This window comes from Musca autumnalis, unplaced genomic scaffold, assembly GCF_047663935.1.
Source record: "Musca autumnalis isolate F117 unplaced genomic scaffold, ASM4766393v1 scaffold_3, whole genome shotgun sequence".
Lineage (NCBI taxonomy): Eukaryota > Metazoa > Arthropoda > Insecta > Diptera > Muscidae > Musca > Musca autumnalis.
In genome coordinates, this window is record NW_027411866.1 from 32,834,630 (window position 1) to 32,860,541 (window position 25,912).

The window sequence follows — 25,912 nt, forward strand, 5'->3', positions numbered from 1 at the left end:
TAAGGACCCCAAGATATTTAAAACTCCTTACCCGTTCTATTTCGTCACTTTTTATTTTCAATGATGTGTTGTTTTGGTAAGTTTTTCTACTTATTACCATATATTTCGTTTTCTTAATGTTAATCTTAAGACCGTACAATTCGCTTTTTTGAGTAAGCGAGTTAACCAGTTTCTGTAGACCATATAGGCTAGTGGCAATTAATGTTGTGTCGTCGGCGTATCGTATATTGTTTATTAATTCAGAGTAATTCACCCTTACGCCAATTTGCTCGTTTTCAACTGCTTCTTGAAATATTTTGTTGGAGTATAAATTAAATAATAGAGGTGATAGGATACACCCTTGTCTAACGCCTTTGGATATTGGGATATTGTCAGTGAGTTCTCCATCAACTTGAATGTTTGCAGTTTGTTGCCAATAAAGGTTTTTTATGCATCTTATTTCCTTTTCTGTTATTCCGGTATCCATCAAGATATCCATCATTTTTTCATGCCTGACCGTATCGAAAGCTTTTTCGTAGTCGACGAAACATAAGAATATATCTTTTTGAACATCTCTACATTTTTGAATAAGGACTTGGATACTTATTGTGACTAAAATTCTCAAAATACCGAAAATCGGGAGGTACCGTTATATGAGGGCTATACCAAAACATGGACCTATGTTGACGAAGTTTTATGGAGATATTTCATGACCACTGAGAACCTAAAATGTTAAATTACAGCAAGTTCGGTTAAAAATTGTAACTAAAATGCTCAAAATACCGAAAATCGGGAGGTACGGTTCTAAGGGGGCCATACCAAAACATGGACCTATGTTGACGATGTTTGGTGGAGATATTTCATGACCACTGAGAAACTCAAATGTCAAATTGCAGATAGTTCGGTTACAAATTGTGGCTAAAATTCTCAAAATACCGAAAATCGGGAGGTACCGTTATATGAGGGCTATACCAAAACATGGACATATGTTGAGGAAGTTTGGTGGAGATATTTCTTGACCACCGAGAACCTCAAATGTCAAATTGCACATAGTTCGGTTAAAAATGGTGGCTAAAATTCTCAAAATACCGAAAATCGGGAGGTACCGATATATGGGGGCTATACCAAAACATGGACCTATGTTGACGATGTTTCGTGGAGATGTTCCATGACCACTGAGAACCTCAAATGTCAAATTGCAGATAATTCGGTTAAAAATTGTGGCTAAAATTCTTAAAATACCGAAAATTGGGAGGTACCGTTATATGGGGACTATACCAAAACATGGACCTATGTCCATATTCTTTGGGGTATAAGTTTGTTGATCACTAGGAACCCTAAGTGCCAAATTATAGCTAATTCGGTCTGCGAATGTGGCGAAGAACGTCAAAATACCTCAAATCCGGAGGTACCGTTATATGGGGGCCATACCAAAGAGTGGACAGATATAGCCCATCTTCGAACTTGACCTGCCTATGGAAAAAATACCCTCGGGTGCAAAATTTCAGCACTCTATCTCAATTATTGCGGACGCTAGAGTGATTACAACAGACGGACGGACAGACGGACATGGCTAGATCGTCTTAGAATTTTATCCTGATCAAGAATATATATACATATATACTTTATAGGGTCGCAAATGATTAGTTCGATGTGTTACAAACGGAATGACAAACTTAATATACCCTCCATACTATGGTGGAGGGTATAAAAACAAGTGTGAGCAATCACAAATAAATCATTGAGGCGTTTAAAATGTGACCATTTTTTGTTGTTGAAGACGGAAAAATGATTAATCAAAAAGGGGTCATGCAGGTGTCTGAAAAATGATTAGAATTACATATGTATCTTCTGATCATATTTTGAACAGCTAGGTGATTAAACACTGATTGTTTTTTTTTTTCAAACATAACGGTTTGGTTGTGTATAATTCTCATATACATTTTCTACAAAACTTTGATATAAATATCACGTATAATATTATGAATATTGACACAGACAACACATGTCCAGGGGTTGGATTCTTGTTCTATGAACATTTGAAATGAAAAATATTTTCTTTATAAAATTTTTCATTTGACATTTATTTCCTTTAGGGCCAAACCTATAGCTCTGCGTGTGCGTTCAAAAATACAAAGACAAAATACATGTATTACAATTTGAAATACATGTATTTTGTTTTTGTATTTTTAAACGCACACGCAACACGCAGAGCTATAGGTTTGGCCCTTATAAAAGTTTTCATTTCAAATTTTCATAGAACAAGAATTGAGCCCCAGGTTTTGCCAAGTGAAATGAACAAACAGTATACTAAAGGGATAATTAAAAGCCATAACAAGGCAGAAAAAAACAAAGGAAAGAAACCAAAAATAAAAAAGAATAAAAAAGAAAATTCTTTTAATTTTTATCGTCTGATAAAAAGACTCATAAATGACTCACTAAAGACCCATAAACGATCATAAACATGACTCAAAAAAGACTCGAAAAAGAGTCATAAACAAATCACCAATAAATGAGTAAAATACGACTCGAAAAAAACTTTATATACCATCAGAAAATGGGCAAAAATAACTCGAAAATAATACAGAGGAAGACTCATTTGTGATTTGTTTAGAAGAGGTTACATTTTCCTCCAGACAAAGGAGACATTTATGATCAGAAAATGAGCTCATATTCCAGCCTTTTAATCGTGCAGTCGGATCAAAAAATATTCGAATTTCATTAAAATTTTCAAAAAAAAGCTGGCTGGGTCTGTTCCAGAACCTGCACGAATCTACAAGTCAATGCACATTTATATAAGGAAGATGCATGAATTACAACTAACTAATTTACAAATAAAACATTGTTGTTATTGAAAATTAAATGTCAAAAAAAAACACTGAATAATAGGGTCGTTCTTAACATTTTCTCAGGAAAAAGATAATTAGATTTTGAAAATACTCTAAAATAGAACAAATTTGAATCAAAATGTAAATATAAAGCATTACGAACTGTTGTCATTTTTATTACACGTTTAGGATGAAAAGAAGTAGTTTATGGTAGCAAATTTCGAAGTTTCAAATTTCATTTTGAAAAAAAAAAAAATACAAAAATAAAGTAAAAATACAGCTGATTGTCACTTCTACCTTCTATAAATGTGCCTTCTTACAAATATTTACTACCATAAGAATTTTTCCTTAATGATATCGACAAAATTTTAAAAATTAGTAGATTCTTGCAATTCTTGAACTGACAATTTTTTTTTGTCACCACTCACCTATAAATCTCATCATTCAGCCGTTTTACATAACTATGCAGGACAAATAGTTCTATACCATATGCAAACCAATTCATGAGTTTCTCCTTTATATTAAAGGGTGGATTGAAAGACTTAGCAAAACGTGGATAGTATGACACCTCTGATGGATTTCCAATCAAACGTTCAATATTATTGCAAGGCCGAGATGGTAATACCACCACAATCGGACAGTGGAAATGTGCTCCTAAACCAAAGAGGAAATCCATCATACTAAAACCAATTATGACCAAATCATAATCCCGCTCCGAATGTCCTTTCAAAAATCTCAACATTTTTGAATGATTCAAGGTACGGTTAGCACACTGCATCCTTTCATCGATTATTCTGAACCATTTGCCATAACGTCCCCAATTATTGTTGACCAAGCGTTGACCATCAAATTCGTCATGGTTATTTAAATGTATGAAGTGATAGTTATCTTGATTCTTCTTATTTCCAGGATTTGGATAATTAGCCAACACAGTGACATTATGGCCATCCTCGGCCAAAGCTTCTGTAACAGAAGTATAAATGATCAAATTTGAATATGACACTGAACTGAAGAAGCCCAAAATTTGTGCAGCTTCACAGGATATTAGGAAAACATTGGAAATTATTATGAATGTTCGAATGGAAGACGGCATTATTTTTACTTCGGCACTGCACTACTTTTTATTTTCACTCCACTCTCCGTTGCAAATACTCGCTAAAGACTATTAAACTGACCGTAACGCTGGTCATTTTATTATATTTTTTTTATTTCGAATTAAATTTGTTTCCGATAGTATAAAAATTATTTATAGAAGAGAAATACATACTTATATATTTATGCCATATATTAAAGGAGAACTGGATGAAATAGTGAAAAGAAACAGAAGGTGAAAAGAAATGAGAATGAACCTTCTCTTCCAAAATTTAAAGTTAAATAACAGTAAAAACTGATGACAGCCAACAACTTTTGTTAGAGATAAGCCAACAAATTTTGTTAGAGATAAGTCGTCGATAACAAAATTTTATACAGAAAAGTGCAGGATAACAATTTTTTAATGCAGAAAAGTTTTCAATAACAATTTTTTTCATATAAAAGTTATGGACAAACATTTTCGTTACAGAAGAGTTATCGATTACAATTTTCTATTTGAAAATTTTGCCCTTTTTTAGGCGAAGATCATTTTTTTTAGTATTAATTTTTAATGAATTTCTCATTATTTAATTATTTTCATTATAGAAAAAATCGTTAAAAACTTTCCGTTATGTAAACGTTGTCGATAAGAATTTTTACACAGAAAAGCGAACGATAACCACTTTTCTTTATAAACAAGTTGTCGATCGTTCGTTATAGAAAAGTTGTCGATAACAGCTTGTCGTTATAGAAAGTGGGAGACAATAACTTTTCGTTTAAAAAAAAAACGATAATAAATTTTCGTTATAGGAAAGTTGTCGGTAACAGCTTTTCGTTAGAGAAAAGTTGTCGATAACAGCTTTTCGTTATAGAAAAGTTGTGAATAACTACTTTTCGTTATAGAAAAGTTGTGAATAACTACTTTTCGTTATAGAAAAGTTGTGAATAACAACTTTTCGTTGGGGATAACTGTTGTCGATAACAACCTTTCGTTGTAGAAATGTTATCGATAACAACTTTTCGTTATAGAAAAGTTGTCGAAAACAACTGGTCGTTCTAGACCATTTTTCGATTACAACTTTTCCTTATAGAACATTTTTCGATAACAACTTTTCGTTATAGAAAAGTGTTCGATAACAACCTTTTGTTATAGACAGTTTGCTGATAAATTTTAATTACTGTCGAAAACAATTTTTCGTACAAGACAAGTAATCGATAAACACTTTTCGTTGTGTAAACGTTTGTCGATGATATTTTTACAGAAAAGTAAACTTTGCGTTGGGGATAACAACTTTTGTTATAGAATTGTTGTCGATAACAACCTTTCGTTATAGAAATGTTATCGATAACAATTATTCGTTTTAGAAAAGTTGTCGAAAACAACTGGTCGTTATAGACAATTTTTCTATTAAAACTTTTCCTTATAGAACATTTTTCGATAACAACTTTTCGTTATAGAAAAGTGTTCGATAACAACCTTTTGTTATAGACAATTTGCTGATAAATTTTAATTACTGTAGAAAACAATTTTTCGTACAAGACAAGTAATCGATAAACACTTTTCGTTATGTAAACGTTTGTCGATGATATTTTTACAGAAAAGTAAACTATAGCCAATTTTTTTTTTTATAAAAAAGTTGTCGATAACAACTTTTCGTTATAAAGAAATTGTCGATAACAACTTTTCGTTAGAAAAAAATCGTCGATAACAACTTTTTGTTATAGAAATGTTGTGTACAGCAATTTCTCGTTATAGAAAAGTTGTCGATAACAACTTTTCGTTATAGAAAAGTTGTCGATAACAACTTTTCGTTATAGAAAAGTTGTCAATAACAACTTTTCGGTATAGAAAAATTGTCGATAGCATCTTTTCAATATAGAAAAGTTGTCGATAACAACTTTTCGTTATAGAAAAATTGTCGATAACAACTTTTCGTTATAGAAAAATTGTCGATAACATCTTTTCGTTATAGAAAAGTTGTCGATAATAACTTTTCGTTATAGAAAAGTTGTCAATAACAACTTTTGGTAATAGAAAAGTTGTCGATAACATCTTTTCGTTATAGAAAAGTTGTCGATAACAACTTTTCGTTATAGAAAAGATGTCGATAACAACTTTTTATTATAAAAATTTTGTGTATAACAACTTTTCCTTATAGAAAAGCTGTCGATAGCAACTTTTCGATAAATAAATATTGCAATAACTGCTCCTTTTTTAACCATCGCAAAATATTAACAAGTCATGACGTCAACATTACAACAAAAATGCGCTTCATAAAATGTTATATATGGTCCACTCTACTATATGCTGCCGAGACATGGACAATAAAGTCAATAGACGAACAAAAATTGAACGCATTTGAAATGTGGATTTATCGCAGAACTCTGAAAATTCCTTGGACCGACCGAGTACCAAATGAAGAAGTCCTGAGAAGAATGAACACTAAACAACAACTTCTTGCTGTCATAAAAATTAGGAAGATATCCTATATGGGACACATAATTAGAAACGAAAAGTATTCTGTCATCCAGAGCATAATTAAATGTCAAATTTAGGGAAAAAGGCCAAGAGGAAGAAGAGAAATATCCTGGATTAAAAACATTTTGGAGTGGACAAATCAACCAGATGAAAGAAGTCTTATCAACGCTGCGAGGAATAGAGAGATCACCATTGCTGAATAATTTACTACAACATATTCATAAACATATATCTATATATACAGCTAAAAATACTTAATTTGTTATTGTATGATCGCCAAAATCCGAATGCGGATCGGCAAATAAAGAAGAAGAAAATTTTTCTATAACAACTTTTCGTTATGAAAAAAGTTGTCGACAATAACTCTTCTTTATTGGAAAATTGCCCAAAACAACTTTTCTTTATAAAAAATATCGATAACAACTTTTTATAGAAAAAGTCGATAACAACTTTTTATTATAAAAAAAAGTTGATTATTACACGTTTAGGATGAAAAGAAGTATTTTATGGTAGCCAATTTCGAAGTTTCAAATTTCATTAGTAGACCTTATTACATTTGGAAAACATATGCTCTGTTCCAGAACCTGCAAGAAGTTACTATTTTTACTACGATAAAATTTTTTCCTTTATGTTATCGGAAAAAATAGTAAATATTAGTAGATTCTTGCAGTTCTGGGACAGATCAGAAATTTACAAAAAAAGTAAAAATACAGCTGATTGTCACTTCTACCTTCTATAAATGTGCCTTGCTACAAATATTTACTACGATAGCAAATTTTCCTTTATGATATCGAAAAAAATTGTAAAAGTTAGTAGATTATTGCAGTTCTGGAACTGACCATTTTTGTGTCCCCACTCACCTATAAAACTTCTCATCCTGCCGTTTTACATAACTCTGCAGGACAAACCGTTCAATACCATATGCAAACCAATTCTGAAGTTTCTCCTTCATATTAAAGGGTGGTTTGAAAGCCTTCGTCAAACGTGGATAGTATGACACCTCTGATGGGTTTCCAATCAAACGTTCAATATTATAGAAAGGCCGAGATGGTAATACCACAACAATGGGACATTGGAAATGTGCCCCCAAGCCCCAAGCCATCACACTAAAACCAATTATGACCAAATCATAATCCCGCTCCGAATGTTCTTTCAAAAATCTCAACATTTTCGAATGATTTAAGGTACGGTTGGCACACTGCATCCTTTCATCGATTATTCTGAACCCTTTGCCATAATGACCCCAATTATTGTTGACCAAGCGTTGACCATCAAATTCGTCATGGTTATTTAAATGTATGAAGTGATAGTTGTCTTGATTCTTCTTATTTCCAGGATTTGGATAATTAGCCAATACAGTGACATTATGGCCATCCTCGGCCAAAGCTTCTGTAACAGCTGTATAGATGATCAAATTTGAATATGACACTGAACTGAAGAAGCCCAAAATTCGTGCAGCATCACAGGATATTAGGAAAACATTGGAAATTATTATGAATGTTCGAATGGAAGACGGCATTATTTTTACTTCGGCACTGAACTACTTTTTATTTTCACTCCACTCTCCGTTGCAAATACTCGCTAAAGACTATCAAACTGACCGTAACACTGGTCATTTTTTTTTATTTTTTTTTAATCCGATAGTATAAAAACTATTCATAGAAGAGAAATACATACTTATATATTTATACCATATATTAAAGGAGAACTGGATGAAAGAGTTAAAAGAAACAGAATGTGAAAAGAAATGAAAATGACCCTTCTCTTCCAAAATTTAAAGTTAAATAACAGTAAAAACTGATGACAGCCAACAACTTTTGTTAGAGATAAGCCAACAAATTTTGTTAGAGATAAGTCGTCGATAACAAAATTTTATACAGAAAAGTGCAGGATAACAATTTTTTAATGCAGAAAAGTTTTCAATAACAATTTTTTTCATATAAAAGTTATGGACAAACATTTTCGTTACAGAAGAGTTATCGATTACAATTTTCATTATTTAATTATTTTCATTATAGAAAAAATCGTTAAAAACTTTCCGTTATGTTAACGTTGTCGATAAGAATTTTTACACAGAAAAGCGAACGATAACCACTTTTCTTTATAAACAAGTTGTCGATCGTTCGTTATAGAAAAGTTGACCATAACAACTTTTTGTTATAGAATGTGAGAGACAATAACTTTTCGTTTTAAAAAAATCGATAAAAACTTTTCGTTATAGCAAAGTTGTCGGTAACAGCTTTTCGTTAGAGAAAAGTTGTCAATAACAGCTTTTCGTTATAGAAAAGTTGTCGCTAACAACTTTTCGTTATAGAAAAGTTGTCGATAACAACTTTTCGTTGTAGAACACTTGTCCATAACAACTTTTCATTATAGAAAAGTTGTCGATAACAACTCTTCGTTATAGAAAATTTTTCGATAACAACTTTTCGTTATAGAAAAGTTGTCGATAACAGCTTTTCGTTAGAGAAAAGTTGTCGATAACAGCTTTTCGTTATAGAAAAGTTGCGAATAACAACTTTTCGTTATAGAAAAGTTGTCGATAACAACTTTTCGTTAGGGATAACAACTTTCGTTATAGAATTGTTGTCGATAACAACCTTTCGTTATAGAAATGTTAGCGATAACAATTATTCGTTATAGAAAAGTTGTCGATAACAACTGGTCGTTATAGAAAATTTTTCGATAACAACTTTTAGTTATAGAAAAGTGTTCGATAACAACCTTTCATTATAGACAATTTGCTGATAAATTTTAATTACTGTCGAAAACAATTTTTCGTACAAGCAAGTAACCGATGAACACTTTTAGTTATGTAAACGTTTGTCGATGATATCTTTTTACAGAAAAGTAAAATATAGCCAATTTTTTTTTATAAAAAAGTTGTCGATAACAACCTTTCTGTATAGAAAAGTTGACGATAACAACTTTTTGTTATAGAAAAGTTAGCGACAATAGCTTTTCGTTTAAAAGAAATGTCGACAACAACTTTTCGTTATAAAAAAATTGTCGATAACAACTTTTCGTTATAAAAAAATTGTCGATAACAACTTTTCATTATAGAAAAGTTGTCAATAACAACTTTTCGTTATAGAAAAGTTGTCGATAACAAATTTTCGTTATGAAAAGTTGTCGATAACCACTTTTCGTTATAGAAAAGTTGTCAATAACAACTTTTCGTTATAGCAAAGTTGTCAATAATAAATTTAGCGACAATAACATTTCGTTTAAAAAAAATGTCGACAACAACTTTTCGTTATAAAAAAATTGTCGATAACAACTTTTCGTTATAAAAAAATTGTCGATAACAACTTTTCGTTATAGAAATGTTGTGTATAACAATTTTTCGGTATAGAAAAGTTGTCGATAAAATGTTCGTTATTGAAAAATTGTCGAGAATAACTTTTCGTTGTAGAAAAGTTGTCGATGACCACTTTTCGTTATAGAAAAGTTGTCAATAGCAACTTTTCGTTGTAGAAAAGTTGTCGATGACCACTTTTCGTTATAGAAAAGTTGTCAATAACAAATTTTAGTTATAGAAAAGTTGTCAATAATTTCGATAACAATATTTCGTTTTCAAAAATGTGGATAAATGTTTTCTTTAAAGGAAAATTGTCGATAAAGGCTTTCGTTATAGAAAAGTTGTCGATAACATATTTTCGTTAAGAAAATTTGTCGATACCATCTTTGCGATATAGAAAAAAGCTTTTGTTATAAAAAATAAATACTTTTGTTATAAAAAACTGTCGATAACAACATTTCGTTGTCGATAACAACTATTCATCATAGAAAATTTTTCATTCAAGAAAAGTCATCGATAACAACTTTGTAGACTAACTACTTTTTCTCACAGAAAAAGTTAACAATAAAAATTTTTAGCTACAGGATAGTTATCGATAACAATTTTTCGTTAAAGAAATATTTGCTCTGTTCCAAAACATGCAAGAAGCTACTATTTTTTACTACCATAACTTTTTTTCGAAAAAATAGTACAATATAGTAGTACAATAGTCGGTTACACTTTTTAGATATAAAAAGTTGTCGATAACAACTTTTTCGTATAGCTAAGTGTCGAACATCGATGTCGATAACACATTTTAGTTATAAAAAAATTCTTAATAACAACTGATTCTTCCATAAAAGTTACAACTTACGACACTGTCGATAACAAGGTTTCGATATAGGAAACTTGTCGATAACAATTGTTGGTTAAAAAAAGTTGTCGTACTGAAAAGTGAAAAATAACTATTGGCCTGTTATCGCACTTTAAAATCTGGTAAAAGTTACAAAAGATGTAAAAGTCGTAAACTATTTCATACGAATTGTGTGTAAGGCAACACAAAATGTGCAAATGTGGTAAAAATTGTAAAAACTTTTCAGTTCTGGAACAGAGCTTATGTTTCGTTGTAAAAATAGTTGCATATAACAACTTTCCTTAGTCCATAGTCCCAATTTACATTAGGCGAGTTTACTTGCGGCAATTGTCAGTTTGTAGGTGAGAGAGGGGGCTGAGAGGCAAAGGGTTACCATATGCATCACCTCTCTCCTCATCAAACTGACAATTGCCGCAAGTAAACTCGCCTAATGTAAATTGGGACATATTTATATTAGGCAATTTTCCTTGCGGCCATTGTCAGTTTGATGGAGAGAGAGGTGAGACATATGGTAACCCTTTGCCTCTCAACACCCTCACTCACCGACAAACTGGCAATTACCGCAAGAAAAATTGCCTAATGTAAATATGGACTTACAAAAGATTTATCGAAAACAATTTTTCGGTTGAGAAAAGTTGTCGGGAACAACTTTTTCGTAGTTTTTTTTTTTCTTTTCCACTCACCTATAAAACTCATCATTCAGCCGATTTATATAACTTTGCAGGACCAAACGTTCAATGCCATATTCAAACCAATTTATGAGTTTCTCTTTTATATTAAAGGGCGGTTTAAAGGCCTTCAATAAACGCGGATAGTATGACACCTCTGAAGGATTACCAATCAAGCGTTCAACGGTGAAAGGTGGTCGTAGTGGTATTACAACCACAATGGGGCAACGGAAATGTGCACCCAAACCAAAAAGGAAATCCATCATACTAAAACCAACGATTACCAAATCATAATCCCGCTCGGAATGTTCTTCCAAAAATCTCAACATTTTCGAATGATTTAAGGTACGGTTGGCACACTGTATCCTTTCATCGATTATTCTGAACCATTTGCCATAACGTCCCCAATTATTGTTGACCAGACGTTTACCATCGAAGAAATCGAAATTATTTAAATGTATGAACTGATAATTTTCTTGATACTCTCGGTTTCCAGGATTTGGGTAATTAGCCAACACAGTGACATTATGACCATCCTCGGCCAAAGCTTCTGTAACAGCTGTATAGATGATCAAATTTGAATATGACACTGAACTAAAGAAGCCCAAAATTCTTGCAGCTTCACAGGATATTAGGGAAATATTGGAAATTATGAAGAATATTCGAAGGACAGGCGGCATCGTTTTTACTGTGTCACTACACAAAGTTTTTACTTTCACTAGAATTTTATGTTTCCGTTACAAACACCCGCTGAAAACTAATGAACTGACCATAACCCTGAGCATAATATTTTTTGTGAGTAACCACAATTGGAATATCTTTTGTTTCTAATTGCTGAGTAATTGTTTGTAATAGGCATTGTTTATTTTATTTGAAACTAAATTTGTTTTGGAAAATACAAAAATCATCTGTGAAGAAGATATTGTATGTATTTATGTGTATATTTATGCCATATGTTAGAGGAGACCTGAAAGGAAGTGTGATAAGAAACAGAATATACAAATAAAGTTAACCTCATGTTTGTGTGCATCTCTTGTTGGGTCTCAAAGAGATAACACTTTACAGCATGACATGACCTTTCCAGAATTTAATGCTAAATAACAGTAAAAAAAAATAAAAAAGTTGAAAGATCAATGTTAAAATGCAAAATTTACTTTTTTATTTGGACCTGGGATGACCATAATGTCACTGTGTTAACTAATTAACCAAATACAGGAAACAGGGAGTATCAAGACAACTATCAGTTCATAAATTTAAACAACTTCGACTTTTTTGACGGAAAACGTTTGCTCAACAATAAATGGGGACGTTATGGCAAATGGTTCAGAAAAATCGACAGTGTGCCAATCGTACCTTAAATCACTCAAAAATGTTGAAATTTTTGGAAGAACATTCCGAGAGGGATTATGATTTGGTCATCATGGGTTTTAGCATGATGTATTTCCTCTTTGGTTTGGGTGCACATTTCCGTTGCCCCATTGTGGTAATCCCACTACGACCACCTTTCACGTAGAACGCTTGATTGATAATTCTTCAGAGAATTTCATTCAAAAAGGAATAAGGAAAGTGATGAGGATGTGTGGTGACATCCGAAACTAGAGTTTTTAAACCCTCAGCATTTATGCTAACGAGGGTATATACACTTTCATACGGGCAAAATGTACCTCATCAACATAATGGTTTTAGACCCCAAGTATGTTTGGACGAAATCCGTTAGGAATTGATTTTACCATGTCCGTCCATCTTGCTGGCTGGAGCACACGATAACTCTCTAACGAATCAACCGACACGGCCCAAAATTTGGCTTTCATAATATTTTGTCCATACTTGGTTTAAGTTCGAAGATGGGTTATATCGGAAAATTTGTGTGCACGATAACTCTTGAAGGGAGTAACCGATTGGGTCCATGCTTTGCACATCGTGAAATTTCTACCAGACTTAGATGAGGTTCCAATATAGACTCAATCGGTCCACTCCTTCGGGTACCTCACACACAAAATTTCGGAAAAGTTCAGTTTAGGACCTGCTCTCGAATCGCTTAGATTTTTGTTGTAGCAAGTTGTAACCACTACACCTTTGACCTTCGTAATATTTTGTACAAACTAAGTTTAAATTCAATGATAAGCCATATCGGTCCACTCCTTCAGGTACCTCCCCACAAAAGTTCAAAAATGTTCGGAAAAATTCTGTGCACGATAACTCTTGAAGGGATTGGCCGATTTGGTCCACACTTTACACATACTAATATATCTACCAGATATAGATCAGGCTCTAATATGGACTATATTTGTCCACTACTTCGGGTAACTCCCACACAAAATTTCGGGTAAGTTCACTTTAAGACCTGCTCTCGAATCACTTTGATTTTTTTTTTTTTTTTTGAAGCAACCTGCATTCTCTGCCTCCATTAGGATGGTAAAAGTTTTTCAAGGAGCGAGTCCATACTTCTTGAGAAAACCATCCGAAGATGTACACAAGTGAGCAAAGCCTATAGTCGGGACGGAGCCGACCATGTGGTACCCTACACCACCACCCCTGTGCATAAGCTTTTCACTGTTAAACATTTCTTTTGGGGAATATAATCCGATTACCACCAAACATATTATGCCTCTTTCTTTCTGTGACCCCCATAATCAACCAAAATTTCGTGACCATCAGATCAAAATTGCGACCTGTAGCGTGATTGCAAAAAATTGAAGAATTGGATCCATTACCGACTGTTGTGGTATCTCCCTTGTTTGACCACCTTAGCCAGCCTACTTTACACCAATGTAAAGGTAATATTTTCTTCTTCCATTGACATGCGTTGCCGTTGGAATACCCCTACTGAAAGCTGATATATTCACAAAGAATAAAACTTTAAATTTTTCTCCACATGAGTTTTCCCCATTCCGACTTCCAAATATTATCCGACTATTAACAAGATGCCTATTGCTTCTTCCCTTCTTCGTGACTATTCGATCAAAATTCCAACCTGTAGCGTGGTTACAAAAAAATGAAAAAATTGGATATATTACTGATTTTTGCGATAACTCGGTTGTTTACCCACTTACGCCAACATACTTTGCATCAATATAAAGGAGATCTCTTCTTCTTCCTTTGGCGGGCTTTCCTTTTGGAATAACCAGAAGCGGAGACATTCGCATAAGAAAAAAACTTTGACTTTTCTCCACATAAGCTTTTTGCTTAATTGGATTCTTCTTCTGAGGGACCCGCATCAACTCCCAAAAAATTAGTGACGATCCGATCAAAATTGCGACCTGCAGCGTGATTACAAAAAAATCGGAAAATGGGATGCATTACCGACGATATCTCTGCTGTTTGAGCACCTACGACAAGCTACTTTATATCGTTGTAAAAGTGTTATTTTCTTCTTTCCTTGCACTGTTTTGCTCTTAAAGAAACCGAGATATTGGCTTTGAAATAAAACGTTGACCTTTGTCCAAATAAGTTTTTGAGCATTCCGACCTCTGAATATTATCCAGCCATCATCAAAATCAATAGGTTTCTTCCTCTGTGGGACCCCCATTAGCCCCCAAAATTTGGTGGCGAGCCGATCAAAATTGCCACCTGTAGCGTGATTACAAGGTTTATATGGACAGACGGACGGACGGACTGACACACATAGCTAGATCGACTCAGCTCGTCGAGACATTCATTTTGATATGTGTAACTCTACGACCATTATTTTGATGCTTTACAAACTTTTTGGCCAAAACCAACTTATAATACCCTCCCCACATAGTGGTGTAGGGTATAAAGACCCCAGGGGCAACATACATATGTAGTGGCTGGAGAGTCGATAAATGGAGAGTGCCATAACTCTCAAACTGATCAACCAATTTGGTCCAAAATTTGTCCTTCGTCATATTTTGTTCAAACTTATTTTCAGCTCGAAGATGGGAAATACCGGTCCACAACTTCCGGTACTTCCCCCCCAATATTTAAACAATTTCACTACAATGGTATGGACGATATATAGTTTAACTTCTAAAACTTCCCCCACAAAATCTCAACATTTGTGTCTATGTGCAGTTTAGGGTCTGCTCGTAGATCTTTTGGAAATGTATTACGGTGCTATTCGTTGTGGTTCTGTTTACAGCGACATTATGTTTTCCGTAGACCATTCCATGCTTAATTCTATAGAAAAGATATAACTCCCAAAATAAGATACACTTCCATAATGGACTATGTCGGTGCATTCCTTCAAGTACCTCCTCTCCAATACTTTTGAACTTTAATCTTAATCCACATTTTTGTCGGCAAGTCCAAATGTCCATAAAGGGCCACAAAATTCTGAAAAGACCCTAAGTACATTCGATCTGTCCGTGGATGAAAGTTTCAATTCACATAGGCTGAGGGTATATCTCTGTCAGCAAAGCCGACTGATACATTTTTACTTGTTGAAGAGTGGAAAATTCCTATTGCTAATGAAAGCCTTTGTTGATTATATTTCAAACACAGAATGAATTGACCAAAGGTTACAATTCTAAGTTATGGTGTAATTAAATCCCTGCATAAAAACATTGCCTTACATTTCTATTAATTGCAAAGATAGTCTGGGGTTTCAAATGTCAAAAATTTGTTAGTGTCGAAAACATATATAGCAGTATAAAATGTATGTAAATTAGTAACTATTTATCAATTATCAAGTACATTACATTTAGTCGGGATTTTAACATATCAACACAGTTTTCTTATGATCGGTTAGAGAGTATGCTGAATTGTGTAGCCTTCATTCAAGAAATCTGCATTTCGCAGTCTACCATTATTACAAAGTCATGAAATACACCTATCAGATCATGCCAAAAATTTAGGCATTATCATAGACTTACCCCCTGTTAAGGTATTTCGAAACGAAAATGTGTGCGCATGAAACACACCCAAACTTTTGTTTTGGAAATATTATTGCCTTTGCTTTTGCTCCAAAACAAAAAACAAATTCGAAAAACACACTCAAATTTGGTAGTTTTTCTTGCGCATTCATTTTCTTATCGACATACATGAACAGGCCCTTAAAATTGTCATGGAAACGTTACATGGAACAACGTGTCATTGGAACTTTAAACCAGCATCCGACAAAAAGGGCCACACGTGTCCTTGATGAGAATAACAACAGAACAACTAGCACTCAGTCTTCGTTCAGAAGTCAATGAAGAAAGTTCTGCTGTCGCTTGTTTCAATGATTTTTAATTTTAGCAATGCATTAACGCATACGCTGCTTGTGGAGAGAGTCGTATGCGTGAGGCCGCAAACAATGCGTTTGTATTGCTGCCGATACCTGCTTTAACCCACTTAGCGCCGAGAATTTTTTTTTGCGAGAAAACTTAAATTTTTTTATGAAAATTATGTTTTTGAGATTTTTTAAGCATTTTTAAAATACATAACTTTTTTCTCTAAAACGTGTAGTTTTCCTACAATCCACATTGGGCCCAATGGCAGGTTTCTGAGGCAAAAAGTCTAGTTTTGAAGTCATATATTTGTATAAATTAGTAACGGGATTAGATTCTTAACACTTTGAGCCACTTAGAAACAAAATCATTTCAACCTGGCAACGCTTCGTGGTCACATACCGAGCTGTCAAAGATATTGCATGTTACTTTGTAAAATTTTATAAAAATTTATCCAATGAAGAACAAATTTGTTTCGCTCGGCAATTAAAAACCGCTGATTTAATAAACAGTTTTTTTAATGGATAAAACGTGTAAAGGTATATAAATTAATATTCTGATTAAGAAATAAAAGAAGTTAGATTTGGTAAGGAATATTTGAAATAGACTTGTGGTGTATTTTTTGTGTAGTTCGTATTGTAGTTTAAATACTTTTTGGAATAAAACTCGCGGTATTGCGACGTATTGTCGAAACTATATATATCTGGGTGGCATGTCATAAAGTCCAGGGTCATAATGTCCATAGACGCTATGACACCAAAAAAAGTGTCGTAGCGTCCATGGACATAATGACACATTTGGGAGTGTCATAAAGTCTAAAAATTTGCGACACTACGTCCATGGACATTATGACACTTTTGGAGTGACATAATGTCCAAAAATTTCAAAACTTAACATTTCGATGAAAAGAACCGTTATTTAGTGAGTAGTTTACTCAGAAGCTGTTTTGTGATGTGCTATTGAATTGGAGGTTCATTCTGAAAGTGTCAATTGAATAGTGCGGTAGAAAATTGGAAGTTGAAAAATTAAATGGAAGTTGAAAAATTAAATTTGAAGTTCGAATTCATGTCGGGATTTTGCAAGAATTCCAAATTACTAACTAACCGGCAAAAATCAAATTTTTAGGCAAAAAAATGTATACACAAGTTGTACTCGTTATAAATGTTATTTTGAAAAATGCAGCGTAACTGTGGCATTAAAATAATATTTAAAACATATTCAATTTTGAGCCTTCACTGTTTCACACTGACTATGAAGTCGCTTTGAAACAAGCTTTGGAATGCGTCTTTCCAGGAGTCACCCAAAAAGGCTGTTGGTTCCACTACACTCAGGCTATTGTGCGTAAAGTACATAAAATCAAGGGCTTCGGAAATGTTGTAGAGCGCAAAGGAGAATGCAGAAAGTGGTACAGAAAATTTTTAAGTCTACCATTAGCAAATCCGGAGCAAATTGAAGAGATGTTTTTAACACTTAAAAATTAATTAGAGAATTTTTCCCAAAACGATAAGGAAATTTTTAATACATTTCTGAAATTAATACATTTCTGAAATACATCGAAAAACAGTGGATGAGAAAGGTACGACAAATTATTCTCGGTGGTGGTGAGCAGGATAAAGGGAATGAAAAATCGGCGGCCGATTTTTCATTCCCTTTGTTTATGACGAATAAAGACGGACGACACTGTGAATAAGTCGGTGCGGAAAACCGTAAATGCAAATGTAATGAAAAATCGGCCGCCGATTGCATTTACGGTTTTCCGCACCGACTTATTCACAGTGTCGTCCGTCTTTATTCGTCATATCGTTTTAAACAATCGTTTATCAATATCGTCTCTATGTTTTGAAATACAGAAGCTAATTGCATTTACCTTCTTCTTAAATTATTTAGGTTACACCTTATGGATTTTCTGTCAGTCTTGAGCATGTGAGGACTACTAGTGCGCTCGAAGGCTATAACTCGAAATTATCAAGGAAATTGGAAAAACACGGTCAATTTTTAAAGTTCCTCGATATTATTCACGATGAGGATTTCTCATATTCTGTTTCTTTGGCGCAAGCTTCGGCGGGTAATTTGAGTGTTTTGCCGAAAAAACGACGAATTTAAGATAGTAAAAACTGTAAGATCAGTTGTCTTACCAAAAACTCAACAAAGGCGTTATGACTCTATCTGAGTTCTTCGAAGCTATTATAAACAAGGAAAACAACATTGTTAATAATGACATTATAGAGGATGCTGATAGCCAAGATATTTCTGAATCGGAGACTCAGGAGGATGCAGATACATCTCCGAGTCAACCTACAGAGGTCCTTAAATGTGTTATTTGAGTGCAGGAACCGAGAAATATTTTGCTTCAACCATGTAAACATTTCAAGATTTGTTCGTATTGTTTTGAAAAGTTAGATGCAAAGTCCAAAACAAATCGATCACCTTTGCTTTGCCCTTATTGTTGAAAAAAATTTAAAAATTTATCAATAAAATTATGAATTATGAATAAAACTTTTATACCATATTTTTTTATTTTTAAAGTGTCATATCGTCCATGGACATTATGACATTTGCAAAAGTGTCACAATGTCCATGGACGATATGACACTTTTTTTGGTGTCATAGCGTCTATGGACATTATGACCCTGGACGTTATGACATGCCACATATATCTGATAGAAGGTAATAGTAAGTACTATTTGTGTAAAAAAATTTCATGTCCGTATGGATCCGAATACTTATAGAAAATTACTTACAGATAGCGTGACACTTAAAAATGTGGATATTTTAATTTATTAGATTGGGTTGGGACTGGACGATGCTCAATATGACACAAGTCGCCAAATTTTATAGTAATCTTATCCGAGTTACACCAAGCATTGAAATCTTCAATATTCTAGATCTTTAAATTTAATAACTGGTACTACAAACACCTACTAAATTTCAAGATCTTAACCTGTAATTATAAAGTTTTCAAATAACGGACGCGATCGCGGTTTTCTACTTCCAAAACATAAATTAATGATAGAGGTCACAATTACTATTGTTTTGTATACCAATGCGTCTAATAATCTATGAGATTTCGCGTTTGGCTAAAACTTGTTGTGGGGGAGGTCCCCCACCCCCTCCATTTTTCGGTATAAAAAGTACCTTACGATCTATTCTCAGACCTTATGAATCTACAAACAAAATTTTATCAAATTCGGTCCAGCCATTTCAGAAGATTTATATTTCGAACATCATTGTATACCTGAAAAGGTTTCTATATATATGTAGATATATATCTGAACCGATCAGAGCCAAATTTTCAGGACCTTATTCTAACCTGAACAGGATTTACCATATCAAATTTTAAGGCGATCGGATGCAAATTGTGACCTTTGTGGGGCTTAAATATAAAATCGGATTAAATCGGATGAAACATATACATGAAAACTATATCTATATCTGAACCGATTCTTACCAAATTTTGCAGAAGTACTTTTATGCCCATTAAAAACATTGGAACGAAATTTGGTAGCTCTAGCTGCTTCCAATGACTTGTTGCCTCAAAAACCTGTCATTGGGCCCAATGTGCAATCGGGCCTTCTTTTAAAAGTTCCAAAAACTTTGGAGGGTAATATTGGTGTATCCTTACATGCCAATTCCTTGGTTTTTGATTGAGAAAATACTCTTACTATATTCCTAACAAATCCCTGACTTTATATAATTCCCACTTTTTTCATTAAATTTTTATCGCATATTTAAATTTTTCATCAAAAGTCGAAAATTACAAAAAAGTCGATTTTTTTGAATAGCTTGGGTTTTTGGCCAAATGCGTGGAAATGCGTAGGTCAAATGAAGCGCTATCAGCGTGAAATTACAGATAACAGACAATACTATAACAAAATGCAAAAAACCCCACAAAAATATTTGAAAAAACCAGAGTTTTACGTCAATTTTTGCAACCATTTTTTGTGGCGTTTAAACGACCAGTGGCTTTATCTGGGTTAAACCTAAAAGTTTGTTTTGGAAGAAGTTTTTTGACCACTTCGAACCGTAAATGCCAATTTATATTCACTTTGAGCCGAAAACATAGAAAAACTTCCAAATTCCTAAAATCGGTCGGTACGGTTATATACGAAGTTCTCTTCTTTCCTGACAACTAAAAACACCTCAAGTCGTCGTTATATTGGCAAACAAATTTCCTCAGCACTTCGTTACCCCGTTATTTAGGGATTTTTAAAAATGAAAGGGCCATAACATTTTGTGGAGAAATTTCTTGACCACTGGAAATTCTAAGTGCTAGATTATACCCAATTGTGGACGAAAACATCGGGAAAGTATCGTTCAATGGGGGCTATATGTAGACGCGAACCTACATATATTGCGGTTTTGTAGTTGGTCAGAGGTTAAAACATCTGGTCTCCAGCTTCACCCCAGTGAATGAAAGACTTGCTACAATTCGATTAAAAGCAAAATTCTTCAACATCAGCTTTATCTGCGCTCATGCTCCAACCGAAGACAAGGACGAACAGACCAAAGATATATTCTACTAGCGCTTAGAAGAAACATATGACCGCTGTCCTGCCCATGACATTAAAATTGTTCTGGGCGATTTTAATGCCAAAATTGGAAAGGAGAATATCTTTGGACAAACAGTCGGGAAATTCAGTCTACATAGTGAAACATCAGACAATGGAATGAGGCTGATAGACTTCGCAGCGGGAAAAAACATGGTAGTTAGCAGTACCAGATTTAAGCATCTCGATATTCATAAGGGCACTTGGCTGTCTCCAGACCAAAGAACAATAAATCAAATTGATCACGTTGTGATAGATGGAAGACATTCATCGAGCGTGTTGGATGTACGATCGTTCCGAGGTGCAAACATAGATTCGGACCATTACCTCGTTGCAGCAAAGGTACGTACCCGTCTTAACGTTGCAAATAAAGCCCGGACATACACAACACGAAAGTTGGACATCGCTAAGCTGCAAACACAACAGATAGCCACAGCATATTCCACTCAACTGACCCAATTGCTTAATGAAAGCGCTTCTCGTCCCGATAACATATCAGCACAATGGCAAAATATTGCCCACTCCATGCAAACTGCCGCAAAATCAGTACTTGGATACCAGAAACCTCCACCAAAGAATCCATGGTATGACCAGAAGTGCCGTGCTGCTACCGAAGAAAAAAATGCGGCATATAGAGCTACTTTACAATCAGTAGCAATGCGTAGCGCACGAGAGAGGTATCGGCAGAAAAGGAGAGAGGAGAAACGTATTTTCCGCAGGAAAAAGAGAAAGATGGAAAAGAGGGAGTGTGAACAAATAGAGATGTACAGGAGACAGAACGAAGTCCGAAAATTCTACCAAAGAGTGAAGCATCAAACTGATGGCTTTGGTACAGGCATATCCTCCTGTAGAGACAAACAAGGTAATTTGGTAACTGATACAGATAGTGTGCTCAGGATATGGAAAGAACGTTTTTCCAAACTGTTGGTATCCGATAGCATTGAAGACGGCGGAGATACCACAGATCCAATCCCAGAAGATGGTATTGAATGTATACCGCCCAGCCAAGATGAGGTAAGGACAGCAATAAACCGGCTAAAGAATAATAAGGTGGCAGGAGCAGATGGCTACCAGCCGAGCTGTTCAAAACCGGAGGCGACATGCTGATAAGGTGTATGCATCAGCTAGTTAGCACCATCTGGCAGGAAGAACGCGTACCCGACGATTGGAACGTGACCATCCTATGTTCAGTCCACAAGAAGGGTGATAAGACAGTGTGCTTCAATTACAGGGGCATAAGTCTGCTCCCTATTGCATATAAGATAGTATCTGGCATATTGTGTGAGAGACTAAAGCCTATGGTCAATGAAATTATTGGACCCTATCAGTTCAGCTTTAGACCTGGCAAATCCACCATTGACCAGATATTTACCTTGAGACAAATCCTGGAAAAGACCCAAGAAATGCAGATCGACACCTTCCATCTTTTCGTCGATTATAAAGCAGCATTCGACAGCCCTATACGTTCAAAGGTGTTCCAAGGCATGTCCGATTTTGGTATTCCTGCAAAGCTCATTCGGCTTTGTAGAATGACATGAACTGAGACGAGATCCTCAGTTAAAATAGGAAAGAACCTCTCCGAAGAGTTTATTACCAAAAGAGGTTTCAGACAAGGAGACGGCCTGTCGTGTGATCTATTCAACATCCTGCTGGAAAAGGTCATACGAGACGCGAAGGTCAAAAGAAATGGAACGATAAACACGAACAGCCATATGTTACTGGCTTATGCCGACAACATTGACATCATGGGTCGATCGGTAAAGGAAGTAACTGACACCTTTGCAAAAGTCGAAAGAGAATCTGCTAAAGTTGGTCTGGCAGTAAACGGCAAAAAACCAAGTTGATGGTATCGACGCGTAATATGTCCATAAACCCCGCACCATTTGTGAATGTTGGTACCTACAATTTTGAGGTAGTAAAGGACTTCGTCTACCTCGGCACCGCCATAAACACAACAAATAACATCAGTTGTGAAATACGAAGAAGAATAGTGTTGGCTAACAAATTCTACTTTGGGCTGAGTAAGCAGTTTAGGAATAAAGCCACCTCACGTCAAACAAAAGTAACACTTTACAAAACACTGATACTACCCGTGTTAATGTATGGTTCCGAAGCATGGTTACTTGCTCAAGCAGATAAGGCAGTGCCTGGTGTGTTGGAGAGAAAAATTCTTCGAAAGATCTACTGGCCAATCTGTGCGAATATCGGCGTCGTATGAACAACGAGCTGTACCAACTATGCAATGACATCAATGTAGTTGAACAAATCGAGATACAACGATTGCGATGGCTAGGCCATGTTATAAGAATGAGTGATGATGAACCCGCTAAAAAGGCGTATAAATACGGGCCGCATGGAGGTTCTCGCAGATCTGGAAAGCCAAAGCTTCGTTGGAGCGAACAAGTGAAACGTCATATCAGTCAGCTACATATCCCAGATTGGGAAAATACCGCAGCAAACAGAGAGGATTGGAGATTTTTTCTTAGTTCGGCTTATGGAACAAATGTTCTGTAAAAGGCCAGCTAAGTAAGTAAGTAAACAGAATGACAAATTTTATAATACCCTCCCTATTATGGTGAAGGGTATAAAAAGGTCCTGCTTATAGGGAATTCAAAAAATTTACCAAAGTTCTGAAGCAGAAAAACTTTAAAAGCTTTTTGTGCCGAAGCTTTTTATCGGATCAACTTATAAATACGATTTTAATCTTAGGTAGAAGCTCATAAAAATATAATACTGGGATATGATGATGTAAAAAGTCATGACCCTAATACACACATACCTACGTGTTTCACAATCTAGTGGAAGAGATAACGTAATTAACGCTGATTACTGCACTCCTACAATGATCTTTGATCAGCCTTTTGAAATCTGAAAGCAGAAAATAATGCAATAATGGGTCACCGCTGATGGGTTACGACATCAAGGTATACACAGACGGCTCTAAGATGAATTGTGTAGTCGCCTCGAGTGTATTCTAGGAAGACGCAAACATAGCTACATCCACAATGCTACCTGTGGACTGCAGAGTTTTTTCAGGCGGAGATCATACATCAACTCAATAGAATTTTTTTCCGACGCTCCAAGCACTGAAGTCAAATATTGTCGCATAAAAGTTAGTAAAAGAATGTAAAGAAGAACTTGATACGTTAGAGCGTCTGAATAGAGTAGTTGTTATATGGATTCCAGGCCATAAGCGTCTGGTTGGTAACGAAAAAGCAGACGAACTAGTTAGAGTAGGATCCGCCACTTACGAACTCCCAAAGGCGTTAGCCGCAACACCAACGGACATAAAGGACATATCTCCAAGTTCTACCTATCACAAGCAGAGATTAGACGGAACATGAATGAAACATGGCATCATAACAACATCAAACGTACCAAGTTCCTGATTAGCCAAAATCAACGGAACATAGCCAAACTTATTGAGATGGTGTTAACCGGTCACTGGGTTATTGGTAACCATGCAAATGTACCTAAATACGATCACTGGCGCAGCTGAAAAAACGAAAAAGAAGAGGAAGAAACGGTAGACAATTTTTTCAGGTCCTGCCTCGCACAAATGCAACAAATATTTAAAGTCCTAGGACGCCCGTTACTTCACGATCCCACTGGGACAAGCGAACTAGGTCTGGGACCTTCAGTAATTTCTTTATTCATCAGACTGGACAGATTATAAAGGAACAGTAATCATTACGCGAGTAAAGTGGTACTGTGTGGAAATGGCTGACATTTGAAACAAGTCCACATTTTGATATAGCCCCCATAGAACGGTACCTCCCGATTTTCGGTATTTTTAAGGTTTTAGCTTCATTATCCTACCAAAATGGCTGAAATTTGGTACTTAGTCTTCTTTAGGGCTATAAAACTTTCCCCCAGAATTTTGTTGATATCGGTCCACACCTTCATATAGCCCCCATAGAACGGTACGGTACCGATTTTCGGTACTTTTGAAGGTTTTAGCTTCATTATCACACCGAAATGGATGAAATTTGGTACTTAGTCTACGTTGGTGGTATAAAATTTTCCCCCAGAACTTTGTCGCTTTTAGGCACATTCTCTTACCGAAATATAGAAAATTTGGTATTTTGTCTTCTTTGAGCCTAAAAATTTTCCGTCAGAAATTTGTCGGTATAGATCGACGTTTTGAAATAGCCCCCATAGAACGGTGCCTCACATTGTTTTACCGAAATTGCAGAAATTTAGTATTAAGTCTTCTTCATACACGAAAGGAAACTAATTATTCCATTTTACTTCAATACAACTTGTGGTGGAGGGTATAACAAGTTCGGTCCGGCCGAACTTAACGCCGTTCTTACTTGTTTTTTATAGCGGGTGCTCAGATTAGAAAGTAAGTAAGTCTTTTAAAGAATTTTTCTACTGAAGTGGCTGTGGTAACTTGGTATTTCGGAATCTCAATGGGTAGAAAACATCCATATCTCATTGGTATTAAACCTTAAATTAGTATTCATCAGTTAGCATATTCCACTTTTTCTAGCAATGAGCCGTGAAGCGACGAATGATCTTACTACTTTCATAACGATAGGAAACCTATTTTTCAATTATCTTAAATATAGGCTCGTTTTATTTGATCAAAATCTGAGAAGAAACAGTATAATAAGCATTATTGCCTTTGTGGCCTTGTGATCTTAGCAAATGTGGTAAAATCTTATGAACAGGTTTAGTTTACTAAGCTATTCTAAATCATTTAAAAACAAATAAAACATAAAAATTTCAAAGATGCTGCCCGAGTCTGATTTCTTTCTTACCGTTTTCCCTTTGAAAACAAGTTTTTCATTATCGCCTACTTTGTTTTCGGAAAATTTCAATTGTTATCAGAAGAACTCCCACACATAAGCATAAGACATTGATTGGCTTTCAAGAAAAAAAAAAAAAACAAAACCTTTTAAAAGATCATAAACGGCTTAACACTAAGCCGCCATTAACATGGACACAATAAATGTTCTTATTTCTTGAACTCTTTCACGGATGGCTCACAAATTTGTGTAAAACAAATA

At 34.9% G+C, this 25,912-nt stretch overlaps 2 protein-coding genes across 4 annotated transcripts in view; both read right to left on the bottom strand.

Moving 5' to 3' along the window:
• LOC141399643 (UDP-glycosyltransferase UGT5-like) overlaps positions 1 to 25,912 on the bottom strand; it is a 110,539-nt gene that overhangs the window by 23,848 nt on the left and 60,779 nt on the right. The gene's annotated exons all lie outside the window — the stretch shown is intronic.
• Positions 7,214 to 7,973, bottom strand: LOC141396636 (UDP-glycosyltransferase UGT4-like). The gene has a single exon (XM_073972258.1). It carries the CDS (start codon positions 7,874 to 7,876, stop codon positions 7,214 to 7,216), a length of 663 nt encoding a protein of 220 aa, XP_073828359.1. The 5' UTR covers positions 7,877 to 7,973.

Bases quoted from the DNA above. Each gene is read 5' to 3' on its own strand.
- LOC141396636 (XM_073972258.1), bottom strand. From the start codon at position 7,876: ATGCCGTCTTCCATTCGAACATTCATAATAATTTCCAATGTTTTCCTA.